Here is a 20,381-nt window from a genome sequence, read left to right on the forward strand (position 1 = left end):
CGACTTTTCAGAAAACTAATGCACATTATAAGAGCAGCATATGAAGTATGCTACTAGTAAATGTGCATGTGCATCACACGTGTGATATTAAGGTTTCATTTAGTACTTATGCAAAATTCAAATAAAATTGAATTAACCATGTAGTATCCTAACATACACAATACAAGATTTGATGAGGACATCTCTATGATTGATACAACCAATACTCCTACAACCACATCTCAGGTACATTCGTTACTAGGAATCCTTCCTGATATATATGAGTATATGATGTTGCCTAAATCAAATGTATTTATATTATTTAGGAATGGATCTAGCATGGACGCCAAACATTGGATTAGGAACGTGCATGGAGATGACAGCAGACCTGCAAGGATTCGGGATGGCGTTGCAAGCGAGGATTTCAGAATATTGAAGCCACCATAGTGAAGCAATGATGCTTGGATGAATTATACAAGTTACTCCATCATAAAATTCGTCCAAAGAGTTATTATTGGTGCTGCGTCACCTTATTTAATGGGCCAGGCCCATGTATTTTCGGATTAGGTATTATAGGGGATTTTAAGAGGCCATATAAGTGGAGGAAGGCCCATTTAGGGGTGTTTTTGGCCAACCCTAGCTGGTTGGACGAAAATCCCTTCACTTCCCCCATATATATCCCTCTGTAGCCGTCATTAGAACTTGGATTTTGATTAGATTAAAAGTTAGCCAATTGCTGCAACTTCGTGTACTTCTTTTGAGGCCAACGCCCAGAACAAGACCGCCTATTCGGAATCCCACCATTATCAATCAAGCTTTCATCTCTATTCGCAATATTCTGATTGCATCTTTAGTTCTTACTTGTTCTTGATTTCAGGTAGGAATTAAGACCCTCGCTGGTCAGGCTGATCGTGCATCCGCAAGATCAGTAACTTCCGGAGATTGTCCTAGCGATTGCATTGGCGCACGAGCTTTGCACGTGTAGTCGGATCGTCAAGCACGAACTCCACCAACAAATCGATTTATCCCCATCTCATCGAAAGATCGGACACCTTTGCTCTATCAAGTGGTATCAGATTTCAGGTTGCTCGGTGAGATTTACAGTTTTCCTAGTGTAGATTTGTTTTTTACCTATAAACCAGAAAAAAGCCCCACAAAAAGAAGTTATATTAGTTCATCCTCACCTAAAACCCAGTCTTAGACTTTTCGCTATCATCACTTTATTTTTGTTTTGTTGAATTTTCGTTGCATCGTGTCGAGTTGCTGGTTTCTAGTGTCTAGTCTTTTAGAGTTTCGAGTTCTAATCACGTTCTAGTCACGCCGCCGATTTTCATCCGTCTTTTGTTTCCGCATCGCCACCGTTCCATAAAATCTCCACATTACTGTGTCTCCACGGTTATCCACTGTTTCGCCATCGTCAGCGTTCTGTTTCTCGCCACCGCCACCCATTGTTCCTCCTCGTTTCCGCCACAATTTTTGCTTCCGTGCACGTATACCAACGCACAAGCGCAGGTCAGTTTCTGGATCGTTTTGATCGGCTTCATCCATGAGTCAGTTTGGCTAGAGAGAAAAAAAGGGTGCAGATTAATTACCGTTTTGCTTGGGTCAGGGTCTCACAAGTTCCAAGAAAATCTGTCTTCAGTTCCACCGCGCAACAATTCAAGAGATCTGTGTTGGGCTTTCCAAAGATAGACCGATCATTACTTTCTCATCAAATCATTGTATCGCTTGCAAGTTTTGGCTAAACCTAGATCGGAACTTGCTCCGTATCTGGTTCCTGTTACGTGAAAAAAAAATAGTGAACAAAATATGTCAGAGTGAAATAAAAAAAAAACTTGGAAAGGTTTGTTCAGAAAAAAAAAATTTACCGATCAGATCTGAGTTACTTTGGAAAGTTCAGCTTCCTTTGTTGGTTCCAGAGAATCTCGGGCGGACGAATAAAAGTTACAGGGCTACATCAGTTTTTGCTTCCACGTCAGTTCATACGTTTGTCCCATGTTCCTTATCTTTTAAACTGATTTGTCGGCAAGCAATAAAGAAAAAAAAGAAAAAAAAAACGAAAGAAAAGAAAGAGGAATTGCCGACAGTTTGTTCAGGTCAAATTGGAACCTGTGTCCTTTCCTGTATCTTGCTGTTTATAATTAGCTGGCCGCATTTGTCTCTTGTCACGTGTGACTGCAGCCTATACACAGTGAAGGGAGACGTCTATTCTGTCTGCGATCTGTTTGTTCAAATAGTCTGTTTGTTCAAATATTCGTACGTCCTTTATGATCGTGTTGTTTCGGTTGCGTTTTTCTGCGTCGCATCATACTCACTTGTGCCTACGGTGTATTCTCTCGTTCAGTCCCTTTGGCGCGTGATTATATTTGTGTCTTAGGCTCGCGTCTCTAGTACGTTCTAGGCTAGAACCAGCACTTGATAACTTTGAACGAATTTTCAGCTTTACATTGATTATTGTGGTGGTAGTTCCACATATTTTGAGCCTACCTACAGCTCCACATATTTCTACATCGTGTGGGATACGTTCGTCTGGCAATCGCTTCGTTCAATCTTTGGAGTTACTTGATACTGCTGGTTGCCGATCACCACCTCCTGAATGGTAAGAACTTGTAAGAATTTTTGATTCGCAATACTTGTGAGCGACTGACCACCACATCCTAGTAGTTAATAGGAACATATACTTGTGATTTGTTTCTTGTTTCCCACTAATGATGACAGGTTCTGAAGTTCCGAGTTGTGGGCGGACGAGTAAATCCTCCATGCCACGAGAGATGGGACTACTTTCAGGGGATCATGATCAGGTTATTTCTTTACCAATTTACGAGGGTAGATATAATCCTGATGCTTATTTTGATTGGGAGTTTGAAGTCGACCATATTTTTGGATGCCATGATTTTACTGAACATGAGAAAGTAAGAACTGAGCCTAGAGTTTTGACAGATTTTGCTTCCATTTGGTGGGATATGACTTATAAAGAAAATATTGATAATAAACCTACTACTTGGGGAGATTTAAAATCTGCTTTGCGACATAGATTTGTGCCTCTTTATCATCAACGTGAAATGCTCCGCAAACTTGAACGATTAGAACAAGGTAGTAACACCGTGCATGTTTACTATCAGGAATTTAAATTTTACATGTACCGTTGTGATATAAAGGAATTTGAGGAAAGTACTAGAAACATGTTTTTCAATGGCTTGAACCCTGATATTAAGGTTATGTTTAAGTATATCCCTCGTTCTACTATTGGTATATATGTTCGAGCTTGTGCTTTTGGGAAACACATACAGGAGAAAACGTTGGACCATTCCAACTCCTTCAAGTCATGCACACTAGCACCGGTTGTTTCTTCCAACGTTCCACGCATGAATATTGTAGTGCGAGTCGGCCAGCCACAGACTTGTGACACGTCGCTGCGAACATCTTCTACGTTGGAGTCACAAGGTAAAAGTGAAGGTACTGATTTTATCCCTCCACATGAGATTGATGAATGCAATGTTGATATTAATATACCATGTGTTGAGTTCGCTGATGATTTGGCCACACCGCCTATATTAGAGGATCATAATACTGATTTGCAAGTACCATGTGATCAAACCACTGAAATTATCATTGATATGACTAGCAATCTTTTGGTTGACTCTAGTTATGAGAGACCTACAGGTTTGTTTGTACCATGTGCTGTTTTTCGTTCCTCTATTGATATGAGTGTACCAACGGAGAATTTTGTTTCCAATGATGACCATGTGTTAGGATCTTGTGTAAATGATATACCAACTATGTTGAGTACACCTACCGTACAAGTTAATTCTTCCATATCTATGAGTGCACAAACTGAAATTCTTGCTCCTGATAATGCACCTTGTGATTTGAAAGATGACTCTAGTATGGATCATATAAAACTGGTTATGAACAATGAAGTGTTGGCTAAGATTTCTCATGCTAATTCTTTATTTTCTGTTGTGATGGATCCACCTATATCCTTGTCACATGCTAGACATAAAATTGATGAACTTCCTTATTTAAAGAGTGTCTACGCCCCCGATGTTACATTTAATTTGGTTGGGGAGTATGTCAGCAACAATGTTTTTATGGTACATAGGATTTGCATCATGTGTGATGATTCTTATAGTTCTAATAAAACTGAATTTGTATATATGCTTTTTCATTTTGATATGACCTCCAATGTTGGTATTCATTCTATGCCAAATAACTTGCTGCAAAATTGTTTAATTCAACATGACGTGGCTAGTAAATTTGAGACCTTGCATTTTGGTTTACCAACTTTGGGATGGTTTAATGATGAGAATTATAATTTTAAAGGAGTTAATATGTGCTTCACTTATATCTGCAAACTGAGTTGTGATAAATGTTTAATGGGGATTAATGATCTTCTACGCTACTACAATACTGGTATATGTACAAAATTAAATGGGAAACATGACAGAGCTGTTAAAACGGATGACATATACATATACCATGCATATACCTTGTCTCTTTTGTTAGCATGTTTACAGAATAAACATCGCCGAGGACGGCTTTTCTTTCAAGAAAGGGAGGATGATGAGGACATGATTACCTCCGATTTGAAGGCATATCTTGGTGGAAAAGATGAGACTACGTCGAAGACGACTTCAATTCAAGTAGGGGAGGATGATGAGGACATCTCTATGATAGATACAACCAATACTCCTACAACCACATCTCAGGTACATTCGTTACTAGGAATCCTTCCTGATATATATGAGAATATGATGCTGCCTAAATCAAATGTATTTATATTATTTAGGAATGGATCTAGCATGGACGCCAAACATTGGATTAGGAACGTGCATGGAGATGACAGCAGACCTGCAAGGATTCGGGATGGCGTTGCAAGCGAGGATTTCAGAACATTGAAGCCACCATAGTGAAGCAATGATGCTTGGATGAATTATACAAGTTACTCCATCATAAAATTCATCCAAAGAGTTATTATTGGTGCTGCGTCACCTTATTTAATGGGCCAGGCCCATGTATTTTCGGATTAGGTATTATAGGGGATTTTAAGAGGCCATATAAGTGGAGGAAGGCCCATTTAGGGGTGTTTTTGGCCAACCCTAGCTGGTTGGACGAAAATCCCTTCACTTCCCCCATAAATATCCCTCTGTAGCCGTCATTAGAACTTGGATTTTGATTAGATTAAAAGTTAGCCAATTGCTGCAACTTCGTGTACTTCTTTTGAGGCCAACGCCCAGAACAAGACCGACTATTCGGAATCCCACCATTATCAATCAAGCTTTCATCTCTATTCGCAATATTCTGATTGCATCTTTAGTTCTTACTTGTTCTCGATTTCAGGTAGGAATTAAGACCCTCGTTGGTCAGGCTGATCGTGCATCCGCAAGATCAGTAACTTCCGGAGATTGTCCTAGCGATTGCATTGGCGCACGAGCTTTGCACGTGTAGTCGGATCGTCAAGCACGAACTCCACCAACAAATCGATTTATCCCCATCTCATCGAAAGATCGGACACCTTTGCTCTATCAAGATTGTTGACAATTCCACGACTATGTTTATTCAAATTATCGGGACACAAAATTGGTATTTGTAAACCAGAATTAACCAACAATTTTCTGACAATGTTTCATTTTGCATCTTCGCAAATAAAAACATATTAATATGTATACCTACAGATATTCGTCATAAACAAATATATCTGATTATCTTAACAAATAACAAATAATGAAATTAACGTTTCAAGATAATAAGTTGCACTTTGAAATTGAACTGATGACAATAATCAAGAAAACACAGCGTATCTTCACCTGATTCGTTTTCCTGATGACTACTCCTCGGGTGCCTCCTCAGAATCTGAAAGAGGTAGCCGGGTACCCAATCCAATATCATGTCCATTCCAAGTACTCCACAGAATCATCGTAAGCCCCCAGCCTGGCGGAAGCACTCATTGGCATCGTATCAGCTTGCACCATGTTCCGTAGCATAGCCTTACAATGACAGTGGAAAAACTCAAGTCGCCATGTTCCGCTTGATCAAGACGCTCGCATGTATCTAACACATCCAAGATATCCAAACTACACTGCAGAGGCAGGAAGCTCTTGCCTGCAGTCCTTCAGAAGTGTATTCTAAACATAAATTGACCAAGGGAATGAATATCTCCGAAGAAGTCTCTTTCGGTTCATCCATTGCAATAGATTAGCAGCTTCCCGAGCGCCTCCTAGTTCCCGTCAACAATATAGCTGACATCTGAATGCAAATCCAACATCATCTTGGGCGTCCTGCCATGATAGAACTTCTTCCACGGGACCTGCTGCAATACATTAACCATAACCAAGCTGCAAAAGTAAAAAACATGTAGTAAATTGTTACAAAAATTCACGAGCCGAGAGCCATAATCGAACATCATGCTATATTTTTTTTTGACAAAGAGAACATATTAATACTACGAAGATACAAATTACATCCAGCCTCTGCTTTGCCCTAATAGTAATATGGATGCACATAAATCGAGCATTATGTTATCTGCACTGAGAAGAACCATAGGTGCTACCCCTCTGCCTCAGCGTATGCAATGCAATTTGAGGGTTCGATCCGTTCCAACGTTCAAAGTTAAAATAGCCGGCTATAGCTGGCCGGAGGTACCTGCCGCTACGGCTATGCCCTTCAAACGCTAAGACGGGATAATCTGCTATTAGCCTCAAAAACCCGCTATTAGCCCAAAAAACAGGTAAAAAAATAGCCGCTAAGGCTATAATGCTGTAAATATAGTGGGAAATAAAAGGAAAAAAAGAAAACTGAAAATTGTTGCTACTTATAATGTTGTAATATGTGGACCGAACTGTGTCTTATTCATAGCTTTTTATGTAACCGTGTTAATATGTTATGCCTAATGCCAATAAATTATCAAATTTGTGAATGTTGATAGAGATATATATGAATTTTGATTTTTTCCCCATGAATTGGCAAAACAGCTAGATGGATGATTTAGCCGCTATAGCTCAGCTATAGCCTTTCATAGCTGCCAGAAATGATGCCGCTATTTCTAATAGGCGGCTATTTTAAAGGGACTATCTATTTGGCATCCGACTGTTTTTATTTTCATCAACACTCGATTTTTTTACCAGTCAGAGGATGTGTCGCTGTTTTACCATTTTCCCCTTTCGCAACTTGCTTTCGTCCTGTTTCCCCCGACTGAAGAAAAAAAAGCGACCAGAAAAATAAAACGGTGGTTGTGTTGAATCTCCACACGGAATAAGTAATGGGCCAAACTCTAAAAGAAACAGCCCAACAAAGGGACACGGATATATATCTTCCTTCTTCCCCATCTTCTTCTTCCATCTCCTTTTTACACTGTATGTACAATGTATTTACAGTTTACAAAATGAAAAATATTTCAGTCATGTGAAATGCATGATAAATTACTTAGTGGTGATACACCGTAAAATGCAGGCTTAATTACTTATGGTTTACTGTGTATGTACAATGTATTTACAGTGCATAAAACAGAAAACATTTCAGTCATGTGAAATGCAGGCTAAATTACTTAGTGTTGATACACTGTGAAACACAGGCTAAATTACTTAGGATTTACAGTGTATGTACAATGTATTTACAGTGTATAAAATGGAAAACATTTCAGCCATGTGCATATACAGTGTATAAAATTCCATCATTTGGCATGTATGTATAGTGTATTTACAGTGGTCATTAAAAATGTAAAATTGGCATGGTTTTAACTGAAAATTAGCGTGATTTCATGGAGAAACTATGATGGCCTTCGCCGCAAGCACCGAGCGGAAGAGCGCAGCGACCACAAGGCACGGGCTCTCCCCCTCTGCTCCCGACGCCGACAGTCAGTGGCGATTTCTCCCCTTGCACCCTATCTCTTCTCTGCTCCTCCGCCTTTGGGTGTCTCTATCATGAAGAAATTGACGAGAATGGAGATAAGAAAGTAGGCGAGAAAACAGAAAATGGTAAATTAAAAATAAAAAAGTAGTTAAAGATTGGGAAAAAATGAGGTAAAATGGCCCACGTGTTAGAGAAAAAAACTTCAGTTTGTGGCAAGTAGGCCTCCCATCCTATGTGAGTGATCAGTTGTCTCTAGCAGGCAACGGCTTATAAATGCTAGTCCAACATGTCAACGTGTACAAAAATATTTGAAGAAAATACTTGTATGATCACATGGAATTATTTAAAACAATGCCCAGCCCAAAAAGAGAAAGACTATCTGGTTAGCCCGAACACAAAAGGCAAATAAAGACCAAGCCCAAACTAAGAACCCTCAAAAGAAGCGATAAAAATGACCACACAGAAAACCAACAGCGACGGGAATCGAAATAATTGCCGGAGTAAATAACAAGTGATCGTGTCGGAAGACAATGGACGGCAGGGAAAATTTGATTGTTGCCAAACTGAAAAACAACCGGGTGCAAAATAGCAAAAGTGATTTTAAACTATGCGTTCAGCGCATCATTTGGGGGTCTGATGCGCCTCTCAAGTGTTGCATATTAGCTTGGTTGGCAACCTTAGGCAAGTGTCACACTGCTGATTGTTTGGCAAAGAAGGGATGGCCGCACAATGTTGCATGCGTTTTATGCCCAAGTGAACCTGAAACAGTCCTCCACTTGCTGGAAACTTACCCTGTGGCCATAAGACTCTAGGATCAGGTGCTTGCGATGGCACAACTGCAGTCCACCTACAACAGCCAAAGCCGAGAAGAAAGAACTGGACTCTGACATGGTGGATGCTATGTAAAGAGCGTAATGCTAGCTCGCATATTTCAGAATACTGCAGTCTCCCTCACTTGGTTACACGCTTGCATCATAGAGGAAGCTAACTCATGGAGGAGTGCAGGCTGTACAAGGGCACATGACTTACTGTTAAGACTGATGGTACCAGACTTAGGTCTAGTTTCAGCTTGTTTTGGCGCTGGAAAATCCCACACATATGTCTTTTCTTTGCTTGTTGTTTAGGTTCTTGTTGTTCCCAGTAGTTCATCTGTAAATTGTACATCTTGTACCCTTATAATTCAGTCTGCCTTTTCGTAAAAAAAAAAACCACTGCCAAATTTTTTTATTTTTTAGAAAACTAGGCCCGGCCCCATTTTATTAAAACGAAGCCAGGGATCCATGTGTAGCATGCGAGGAGAAAGAGTGTTAAACTCCTAGCTATGTTCTGCACTACTTATTACATTTCCAGAATTAATTTTCTACTTCATTATAGACACACCATCATATACCAAAAACTAACCCAAGAACCAGTGCCAATATTTGAAACATGTTATAAATCATCCACTGCCAAGATTTGAAACATGTTATAAATCATCTACAAGTTATAGTTCTTGTTTCAGTTCAAAAAGATGATTGTTGTCAGTGCAAGCCGGGAGGGGGGGGGGGGCGCCGCCCCCAGCTTTGTACCAAACTGTGAAGGAACTTTTTTTTAGAGCAGCTTACAAAGAAATTTTCTGACCATTTGCCCCCCCCCCCCCCAATGCTCATATTTTGCCATTTACCCCCCTTGATTTTCTGCCAAGCTCCGCCACTGCAGATGATGATGAAAATAAGGAGGCTGCTGACCTAAACGGCGTAGCATTTTCTCCCACTCATGGTCTTTGGCCGCGGAAGGAGGTGCCCGGTGAGGCTGAATAGGATGGTGCATCGGTTGCGCTCGGTCGCCGTCAACGGGGCGAAGAGTTGATCCTGTCACAGTAAAACACTCGCTTACCAGAATCCATGATGTTTAATAGTTATGTATTATATACTCAGATATAGATATATATCAGTACTATCCAATGACTTATGGGCATGAATATTATTCTTCAAAGGGTAACCTTTAATAGTACTATGATAAAATTCTTGCAAGCATACCTATCGTCTCACGGGCGCGGCGTGATGTGCCAGTCTAAATATATAGCTCGCAACGCTCCACCACATGAGCACTGGAGAGACATCATTTTCTACCAATTAGCGGCTGCCACGTCGGCATTTGCTGAAAAAATATTTTTTTACGTTTCTCTTGTTTTATTTTCTAACGGTAATTCGAGAGACAACTTTTCGCTCGTAACTTTTTACCGGTATTTACCCCACGCTACCTCCTTGATGGTGAGAAATTCTCCAACATTATTTCTTCAACCATTTTTTCTCTCTTTTTTACTCTTCGACAGTAACTTTTCGAGATAACTTCCCGGCTGTAATGTCTCATAGGTAGTTAACACAAGGTACCTCCTCTACGACGAGTAATTATCTTATAGTATTTCTCTAGCAGTGATTTAATCTTTTCTCCTTTTCCTATTCTTTGACACATTTTCCGAGTTGTAGTCTCACCATGGTAACTTGGAAGCTGATTTATCGGTTTTTTATGGTTATTTCTGCACACAGAATTTTTGACCTCGCTAGTGATTATTCGACATTAATCCTTCATCGACGTGCCAGTAGTTATTCCACACAAATCATCGGTCCTAAATAGTAATTTCCATATGGTAATTATTTAACAACAGTATTTTAAAGCCGCTTAATTCTTCAACAGTGGTATTTTACCGATATTTTTTAAAGGCGCACAAGAAGCAATCTTCATCTGTAATTTTTAAATGTGCACAACATCAATCTTTATCAATAATTTACCGATGGTAACCGTAGTTGCTTTCTTCTATAGTATATTAGTGGTTCTCCTATGGTAATTGCGAGAAATAAAATACTCCACTATCTGTCGCCTTTTGTATTCAAAAATAATATTAATCCCTTATGGTCGCGAATAGGACTACCTTCTTCCACAGCTATTTCGACAAAAAAAGCTACATTATCCAACACTAGGGTGTTAAGGTGGGATCCCAGTGGGATGTCATTTTGTACTACGTAGTTCAAATTTTGATGCCAAAATTTGTACTAGAAAAGTCAAATTATACTACAAGTGGGGCAAAAGTGGGATCCCACTTGACACCCTTATCCAACACCTCTTTTATTCACGAAACAAATATTACAGTACTATTTTTTAATTAATCTTCGCGGCATGCTTCCTAGTACTCCGTACAACACCTCAAGATAAGACTATAAGAGGCGCCTCATCGTCGGTGGCGATTGGCGAATGTGAGAGAGGTTGGGAAAAGGGATGGATATGACAGGTGGGCTCACATTGTCATTGAGGCCACAGCTAGTCAAAGGCGGCCGCAAATCGTCCTCCCCCGATCGAATCTAGCCACCCACAACCCAACCTTGCCGTCATGGCCGCCTCCGTCGTAACCCTCCTGCTCATCCTCGCCGCAGTTGCCCCACGCCCCTCCTCCGCGCGCCACGTCGTCACCTTCGCCCCTAGTCGCGGCGTCTCCCCGTCCTCCCTAGCCTGGGACCCCACGGCTCAGCACTTCGTCGTCGCCGGCGGAGGCGACGCCGTCCTGTCCGTCTCCGACGCCGGCGTGACCGAATCGATCGCGTCCTCCGGCGCGTCCGCGGTCGCCGTAGACGACCGCCGCCGGCGCCTCCTCGTGGCTTCCGCGGGTTCCTTCTCCGCCTTCGACCTCCGCTCCCCTCGGCCCCATCGCCTCCTCTTCTCCACCGCGCTCCCCGACCCCGCCGCGCCCGGCGGCATCGCCGTCGACCCGCAGTCTGGCGTCGCCTTCCTCACCGTGGGCGCGCGCATCTACAGGGTTTCCCCCGACGGCGACCTCGCCGCGCTCCCCGCGTCGCCCGTGTACGGCTCCGAGCCCCTTTCCTCCCTCGCCGCACACCTGAGCCGCGGGTTCCTGCTCGTGGGCGTTCCCAGCACGGGCCACCTCCTCCGCGTGGACATGGAGGACGGCATCGCGAGGATCGTTTCTGGGCCCTTCACGCCCCACACGCCCGTCGCCATTGCGGTGCGGAGCGACGGGTTGGTGGCCGTGGGCGGCGCCGCGACTCTGCGGTTGGTCGGGAGCAACGACGGATGGGTGTCTTGCGCCGAGCATGACGTGGGGTTGCCGGATGGGGCCGTGGATGTGGCGGCGCTGGCCGTGAGGGAGCGGAAGCGGGTGTACACGCTGGTGGAGGCGGAGGTTGAGGGGAGGAGGGAATGGCGGATCGAAGAGGTGGCGTGGAAGAAGGAAGGGGAGGGGGAGATGGTTGCCGGGTTCGTCTTGGTCGGCGCCGCCCTCGCCATCTTCATGTTCTGGAGGTTCCAGATGAAGCAGCTCGCCGGCAACATGAACAAGAAGATCAGATAGAAACACGGCAGTCTCCATGCTTTCTTTTTGGGTATAGGTATACTTGTGGATTAGACATGTTCATTGTTTTTCGTTGATTGTGAATCCCTTAATCCTTCTTGCCTGGTTCTGCTTGGCAAATTCTACTACCTTAAGAATGCCAGGGGATGTACTAGCACTGATTTCTTTTCTTTCATATAGGATGAGGATGTAATTGATACTATGCAGCTAATTAGATGGTTTTCGTTACATCTATTTGGGAATTTTATGTACTGTCGTTTGTGTGATAGAGTCTGGTTTCTGCAAATCATAGGTCGTCTCAGTTCTGTATTGGAATGCAGTTTACTGTTGTCATTATCTATCATATGGAGTACTTAGGGCATGAGGAATGGTGACATACACAACTAGCTGCTCCATTTAAAAAAGTTGTAAGAAGCAACATGGTGAATTTTATCTCTCCAATGGAAGCTACAACTTTAGTCAGAAAAAAGAGAGAAGGGACCTCACAAATATGACACTATGTATCTCTTTCTCTCTAAAAAGCATGCTTTTAAACCGAAGATCCCACTTTTTGAAGAGGAGGCTGCCTCCTCATCCTAACCTACTTTGGACCACCCAAATCTAACTAAAGGTGTGAAGCAGCACCTCTAGAGCAGTGCATTGGGCATGCTCTTAGGTGGCTTGTAAGTTTGTGTCAGAGATGTGCAGTTTACTGTTTTCACTATATATCATACTTAGGTGGCTTGTCATTTTGGGTCAGAGAAGTGCTACTCGCGATTTTGTATGTGTAATTGGAATTCTGGAACCCAAAACAGCATATATGTGGGATGTGTACTGCATTACTACTTGCTACTGTTGCCTGTTGGACACATTTTGAACTAGACATCCGTTCCAAATTAATTGACTTAGCTTTATCTAGATACACTTATATGTACACACGTGTCAACATATGTATTTAGACAAAATTAAGTAAATTAATTTGGAATGGAGGAAGTAGGACATTTCCGAGGTAATCAGGGACAGAGATTTGGTGCACATGGGCACCAGTGATCTCGTTTTAAAAAAAAATCAAAAATCATATTTCTGAGTTTCAAAAAATTCTGGAAAAAAAATCCGCACATAATCAATGATGTATCCCACAAACGTGGAAAAAATCAATTTAAAATACTTAATATTTTGAGCTACACAAAAATGACAAAATTGTAGATCTGAGTAGTCATTTTCAAATCTTCAAAACATATCAAAATTTGTCATTTTTATCTAGCTCAAAATAAAAAGAATTTCGGATTGGGATTTTGCATGATTGTGGAATGTATCAATGACAGTCTTCAGAATTATTTTCATGATTTTTATAACTTGTAAAAATATTTTAAAAATTTTCTTAACATAGCGAGAGCACTGGAGCTCGGGAGCTAAAAACACTTTTAGGGTAATCAGTGGGTTTTCTTTGTCACTTGCCTCTGCTAGTCTGCTCCCAAAAGGTCTCCAAAACGGGGATGCCACGAAGCTGTCTACCGTGGGCCGTGGCCGAGCCAATATGTTAACTCTCCCCAATCACCCAGTCTATGGTCGGGTTGGATCAGGCCAACTGGATGATCATCTTCTGTAGTTAGTCTTGTTGTGTCTGTTCTATTTTCATTTCAAAATGGCGGAGTGGGCGCCATTTGTGTGGCTAGTTTTCATACACACTAACCTACATTTTACTATATATTTGACTCTGCATCCAGCACCTAACTTTTGACATTATTATCTATATGAACTTGCGGTTATTATCTATAAATGGTAATTAGAAGGATGATTACGAGTACTCCCTCAGTCCTCCAATAAATGTACTTCTAGATTTTGTTCATTGTCAATCTTTTTAAAATTTGATTAACATTACAGAAAAGAGTAGCAACATATACAACATAAAATTATTATATTATGAACTATATTTTAAAATGGATTATATTTGAGGACCAAGGGAGTATGTTGATAGTCAGGTGTAGTAACTTTATTATGGAAGAAGAAATGCAAGTTATTATGGAAGAAGAAATATTATTTGGTCAATTATACTACTCCGACCGATCTATAATAAATGTCAGAACTTCAGTTCAAATTTGGACTAAATTGAATTATATGCCCCAATATTTATTTGGATCAGAGGGAGTAGCTTTCTCCGAAATGTTCTTCAAAAAATAATTTATTACTCCCTCCGTTCCATTCTATAGTGCCTATAGTTTTTTGGCACGGAAATTAGCACAAGAGTGTTCTTTACACAAGACCCCCTAGATTAACGATTTGAGATCAGAGTAAAATGAGGGAAATCGGTAACTTCCTAAATTAACATACAAATCCCACAAATCTCTCTGGTTGACTCTCCATATATGTGCAGCCAGGTTATATTAAGGAAATAAAAACATTGCTTCCTAAATCTAAGAAATTATTAGGGTCATGCATTAGGAATCTCAATTAATTATTTCCTTTTTGTATGGATTTTTTTCACGCATGTCGTGTGGGAGCTAACCGATAGAGAGGGTAATTGAAAAAGAGCCAAGCTACAACCTTATATTCTGAAACAAATGCCAAAAATCTATAAGAATTATAGAAAGGAACGGAGGGAGTATTATTGTTAACGTATACTTCTGCCTAAGATCGACTGCTAGTTGTGGTGCCACATTTCTGTGTACCCTTCGTACCGGTTATAATAATAAAAAGTTTGACTGGTCAACAAAACTCGTATGTCACAAAAATTATAACGTTGAACTTATATTCAAAGATGTTTCCAATGGTTTAATTTTAGGAAAATGATACTATGCCCCCGGGGGATGATGTGTTCGCAACCTCCGGTTTCCTGGCCACACGATGGAAGGAATCATCCGGTCCGGGTCACCTCTCCTGCACACCACGTGGGTGGCCCCCACCACGTTCACCTTATCCTCTTGCTCTAATCTTCTCTCGTTACTTTTGTTCTCACGCACGCACGCAGAGGAGATGACCGCGCCGTCGTGCTCTCCGCCGCCGTTCGCCCAAGCCTCCGCTGCGCCGCCGTTCGCCCAAGCCTCCGCTGCGCCGCCGTTCGCCTAAGCCGTCGTGTCCCCTTGTCGATGGCCACCGTCTCCGGCGCCTGCCCTCCCCATCACCATGTACTCCGCATCTCCGCCATGATGCGAGCAACGCAATGGAGCGGCCGAGACGGAGCAGCCCCGCGCGCGAGCTCGGGCTTCCCGTAGCAACCCTGCCACGCGCCGCCACACCCCAGCCACTCCCGCCGCCGTGCCCCAGCCATGCTCCGGGTGCCGTCGCGCGCCGCCGCGAGGTGCGGCCATGGCACCCCGAGGTCCTGCTCTCCCCATTGCCAGCCAGCGAACCTCCCGCATGAGCTCGGGCCGCTGCACCCCCGCACCCTAGCCACTCCCGCCGCCGTGCCGTCGCAGGCATGCTCCGGCAGCCGTTCCTGCCTTCGGCGCCCTCGTCCGTCCTGCGCCGACGGATCACCCATTTCTGCTGCACCGTGGTCGCGAGCAGCGCTGGCCGTTGAGGAGCGCAGGGACACCAAGGCGGGGCTCCGCTAGGAAGCTGCTGTTGGTAAAGGGGTGCTATCTTCGACGGCATCTGGCGATGCTACCAACCGCAGTGGAGAGTGCTACCTTAGGTACCTATTGTTGCTGCCGTCGGAGGCCGGCGTTGCTACCTTTGGCGTCTGGTAGTGCTACCAGCGGAGGGTGGATTTGCTATCTTAGGTGTTCGACGTTGCTACCGACGGTTCAAGATGTTGCTACCTTAGGTACACGGAGTTGCTGCAACTTTTGGCGGCGCTGCTGCAGGCGAGGTCTGCTGCATTGTCTCTGCAGGGCGAAACTACTAGTTTGCTTCAAGCGTTACACATTTTTGATAAAATATAGACCTTTGTAAAAAATGTTGTGATGCAATTTTTTTGCTATAATTATTTTGTTGTTTTGCTACTTTAATATAGAAATTTTGCTATGAGGTCTCCGGCGAGGTCTTCTCAAATTTTTCCGATGATATTGGGTTTTGCTACATTACCACTTTTCTGCTACAATAGCATTTTTTTGCTACAAGCTCTCCGGCGAGATCTCCGGCGAGGTCTCCAGCGAGCTCAGCCTTTTTATTTGATTTCGTGACTGAACCGTTTTTTGCTACAATGTAGCAAAAGCGGGTTATGTTTTTGCTGCCGGGAGGTATTTTTTTGCTACATTCAGCAAGAGCAGATCTGGCCGTCAAGATGGCCGATCCGACGGCTGGCGACCCGGGGGCTGGGAAATCAAATCCCCCGGGGGACGCCCAGCAGTTTCCTTAATTTTATGACATATAATTTATATTTTGTTGATTTAAATTATAGTTAAACTATTTTCTTAAACTATGTGCCAGCCTAATAAACCGGTACGGAGGGAATAACGCCATCAATTAAAGCTATGCCAATTAGCTTTGTTCGTTGGCTTGTTGGTCGACTTATGTATGGCAAAAGTTGGGATAGGTAGATATGGGTATCAATCAGAATCACACGGTTGTTATTATTTGATGGCCGTGAATAGGTTGCATGCGGATGTTATAAGTGTTATAAATACATAGAAAATAATCCACAAGGGCTCAAATTATACAATTATATTTAACATAATTAAATAATTTTATATAATAATTGCTATTGCTAGGAAATTCTAAATGCACATATGTCTTAGATCCTTGCTTTAATGATTTGTCGTTAATAGGAAATTAGATGGCTAAAGGATGGAGGAGTTATTGAAAGAGCATATTCTAATCCTAGTTTTTTGTGTGTTTGATTACAACACTTGAATTGAATTTTACCATGTGTGCTTAAGTGTGTAGGTTTATTGTTAGCACCTTGGCATTGTACGCAGCTGATCATATGATGTGTCCTTGAGTATGGTTTTATGTTGGGCAGAAAGATATATGTGAATTGGTGGATGTGACGATGTTGAGGAGAAATCAAAACAGAAGAAACTGAATCCTGAAGAAAAAGGTACCCCGGATCATCCGGCCCCTTGAAGCAAAATCGGCTAAGGACCAGGGGCGGATATTTATTTCATCCGCCCCCCCGGACGAAAAAAAATATCCGGCCTCCATCAGGGGAATTCTCACCGCGCGCAGTATGGGAGGGCCGGATGGTTTTTTCCATCCACCCCCCGGATGTTTCAAATATCCACGCCCCCACTAGGGGACTTCGCACGACGAGAAGGTTGGGGGGGGGTAGTTTTTCCATCCGCCCCCGGATGATTCGAAACATCCGGCCCTCATCAGGGGACGGCGCACCAACGGCACTCGCGTGGAGGAGCGGGGCTAGAAGGAATATTCCCCTCGGCCCGAAAAGGAATATTCCTCGGAGGGGCAGAACCATCAAGCCAAGCACCTGAAGGCAAGACCCCGGACCATTTGGGGGATCATCTGGCCTACTAATGTCGGATCATCCGCCACCCTCGACACAGCAACGACCATATGGCCCGTACGGGCTATAAAAAGGGGGAGCCTTTTTCTTTCTCAAATCAAATATGAGATTAACGAAGACTTTCTCTCTCCTCCATTGTTCTAGAGCTCAAATCGCGTAGATCTCCTTCCCTAGCCAATCTAATCACTCCATACTTGGTGAATCGAAGGAGGAGGGCTAGATCTAATGCGGTGACCCAGCATACCACTCATGTTGTAGTATACAAGTCGTTGATATGATCTTCATGAAGGAACTTCTTCACAAATATCACATCCCTCAGAGTGATACAACAGAAACATTGCAGGTCATAACACTCTAGATTATATTACAATCATGGTCTTAATAAGTTGGTATTCTCACAGATCTGATGAGAACACCCTAAGATACTACTGAAGTATCATTACAACTCAACATAAAGATTAAACTGAGCTCAACAACTTATTTCGGTAAGCTACTACGCTGCTCGGCTCTAAGATGTCTAGGGTAAGACACTACTCCTTCGCCTCATTGTTGTCAGCTCCGTAGACTATTCCGTAGTCCACGCCTTCCACTCCTCCGGACAGATCAGGTTCCTCGTAGACCAGCTCGTAATCTCCTTCTGGTGCTCCGTCGTTGGCCTCCACTTCATTGTCACAATCTAGCAAGGGTGTCGAAAGAAAGTGAGTACAGAGCTACTCAGCAAGTTCAAAAGAGAAAATGTGTTTGATGCACTAGCTATGACCATTGATCAGAAAATCTCAGGTCAATGCATGTTTTGAAAACATTTCTTCAAAATGTTTATTTTATTCTGAAAACTATGCCCGCCAGTCTTCATAGGTTGACCAGAACTTCACAAAGTTCCTTTCCTGCCGCGTTCGTAGTTTCCTTTCCAAAACAGGGAGTGACAACCACAATTTGATACACTCTGCAGAGGTGCGTTACTTTTCCCGTAAGAGAACTTATCCTTGATACCAACCAATACGCGTTTCTCGTCCACACTTCCTTGGTGTGGAGCCAGGTGTAAGATCCAAGCCAATCAGTGCCTTCTCCGCGACCCTGCATACCCACCCTTTTGTCCATCCGTACATCCCCGGTAGACATCTCCCGATCATACGGCTTTACCCTCGATGTACTATGGACAATCCCTCATAGACGGTAGAGCCTCTCATCCACATGGATGGGGATTTAAAAGTATTTCCCAACCTACTGCGGTGTTATCCCAACACCCAGCCAGACTCTATCAAGTCTGTTGATATGCTGAAGGGAAAAGATACAGCTGACTTCCCCAGAGCCATTATAGATCTCATGGTTAACGCGAAATGTACGAGGCTAGAATCACTAGACGACATTGGTGATTAGTCCTATATTAGTAGAACCCTTGCAATGGAACCTCCACCATATCAACACATACCATGGTTCCATTGCCCACCACTTAGTCATAAAAACTAACATTTGATTTTCAATGCAGGAATGATAAGTATAGTACTTTTGTGGGTAAATTGATATAAAATAATCAAGATGACATGAGCAAGGGTGAACTTGCCTGGTGACTGCGAGATAGTGCAGTTCGATGTGTTGGATGGAACCTGGACCTCGGGTTCTGTAAAGAAGCATCATTGTCCGGTAAGGAAAATGTTATAAAATCCAAATGATGCATGAGTGGGTGTATTATTTCATGTTGAATCCCTTACCCCGGAATATTGATTAAGATTTTAGATTTGAATTAAGTATTTACGCCTTTGGTAGTAATTGATAAATTCTTTAAATCCTTTAACATTATTTTATTTTCTAAAAATAAAAGGATTTTAAAAGTAATAGAATTTTCCTTTGGAAAATATTTATTTCAAATAAAGAATTTTGAAATAATAGAGTTTTCCTCATTTTGGGAATTAAAAGAAATTTTGGAATATTAGAATATTTCCTTTTTGGAAAGTCTTACTCCCTCCGTTCTGATTTAGTCTACATTCTAGAAAAAATGAGACAAACTAGTATTGCATTTATTAGTACTACTTAGATATACGAACAACCAATCCAAGCTACATTGAAAATAATAACAACCAATAAAGAGAACAAGACCACTTCGTTTTCAGTGTTGTTGTTGACTAAAAGCTAGAATGTAGAGTATTTCAGAACAAATTTTGAGGCTAGAATGTAGACTATTTCAGAACGGATGGAGTATATCTTTAAAAGAAAAGAGTTGGAATAATAGAATTTCTTTTGAAAATATTTGAATAACAAATATATGAGTTCATTTGGAATTTTCCTTGATTTTTAGATCAAAGGAAAATTGCAAATTTAAAATTCCAAGTTCATATTTAAATTCAAAAATTCCAAAATTTGAATTTGTGTTGTTCATTCCATTTATCATTTTATTCTGGTTAAGAATAATTTTTAATATGCTAATCCAATTATTCTTGAATTTTTAGAGGTATTTATAATTATTTGGATTTTGGTAAAATCCAAAGGTTATTAAAAAAGTGAAAAGACCAAAATACCCCTAGCCCATTTGGCCACCCACTAGGGCAGCCCATTTGGTCAGCCCACTTGGGCCAGACCAAAACGGTTCGGTGGGAACCGACCGAGTCGGCCCACCACTCACTCGCCGGCCCCTCCCTCTCTCGCGCGCAAACCCTAACCCTATTTGGCGATCCCCGTGGCGATGGCGTTAGGGTTTGCGCGAGAGAGAGGGGCGAGTGAGTGGTGGGACGACTCCGTCGGTTCCCACCGAACTCTTGCTCCTGCCGTCTCCAGCGGTTCTAGGGCACGCTGTTGGTCGCTTTCGACGCGGCGCGTGACGGCGCTCATCTTCAT

The 20,381-nt window shown here is 42.4% G+C and overlaps 1 protein-coding gene and 1 pseudogene across 1 annotated transcript; one reads left to right on the forward strand and one right to left on the reverse strand.

The window, feature by feature from the left end:
• Window positions 1-5,806: 5,806 nt before the first annotated feature.
• LOC124663547 lies at window positions 5,807-8,717 on the reverse strand (annotated as a pseudogene).
• Window positions 8,718-11,079: 2,362 nt separating this feature from the next.
• Window positions 11,080-12,397, forward strand: LOC124666922. The gene has a single exon (XM_047204253.1). The coding sequence runs from the start codon at window positions 11,195-11,197 to the stop codon at window positions 12,167-12,169; it is 975 nt and encodes a 324-aa protein (XP_047060209.1). The 5' UTR covers window positions 11,080-11,194; the 3' UTR covers window positions 12,170-12,397.
• The last annotated feature ends 7,984 nt before the right edge of the window (window positions 12,398-20,381 follow it).

Source organism: Lolium rigidum, chromosome 6 (genome assembly GCF_022539505.1).
Source record: "Lolium rigidum isolate FL_2022 chromosome 6, APGP_CSIRO_Lrig_0.1, whole genome shotgun sequence".
Lineage (NCBI taxonomy): Eukaryota > Viridiplantae > Streptophyta > Magnoliopsida > Poales > Poaceae > Lolium > Lolium rigidum.

Excerpts from the sequence above, each read along its gene's own strand:
- LOC124666922 (XM_047204253.1), top strand. The coding sequence starts at position 11,195 with ATGGCCGCCTCCGTCGTAACCCTCCTGCTCATCCTCGCCGCAGTTGCC.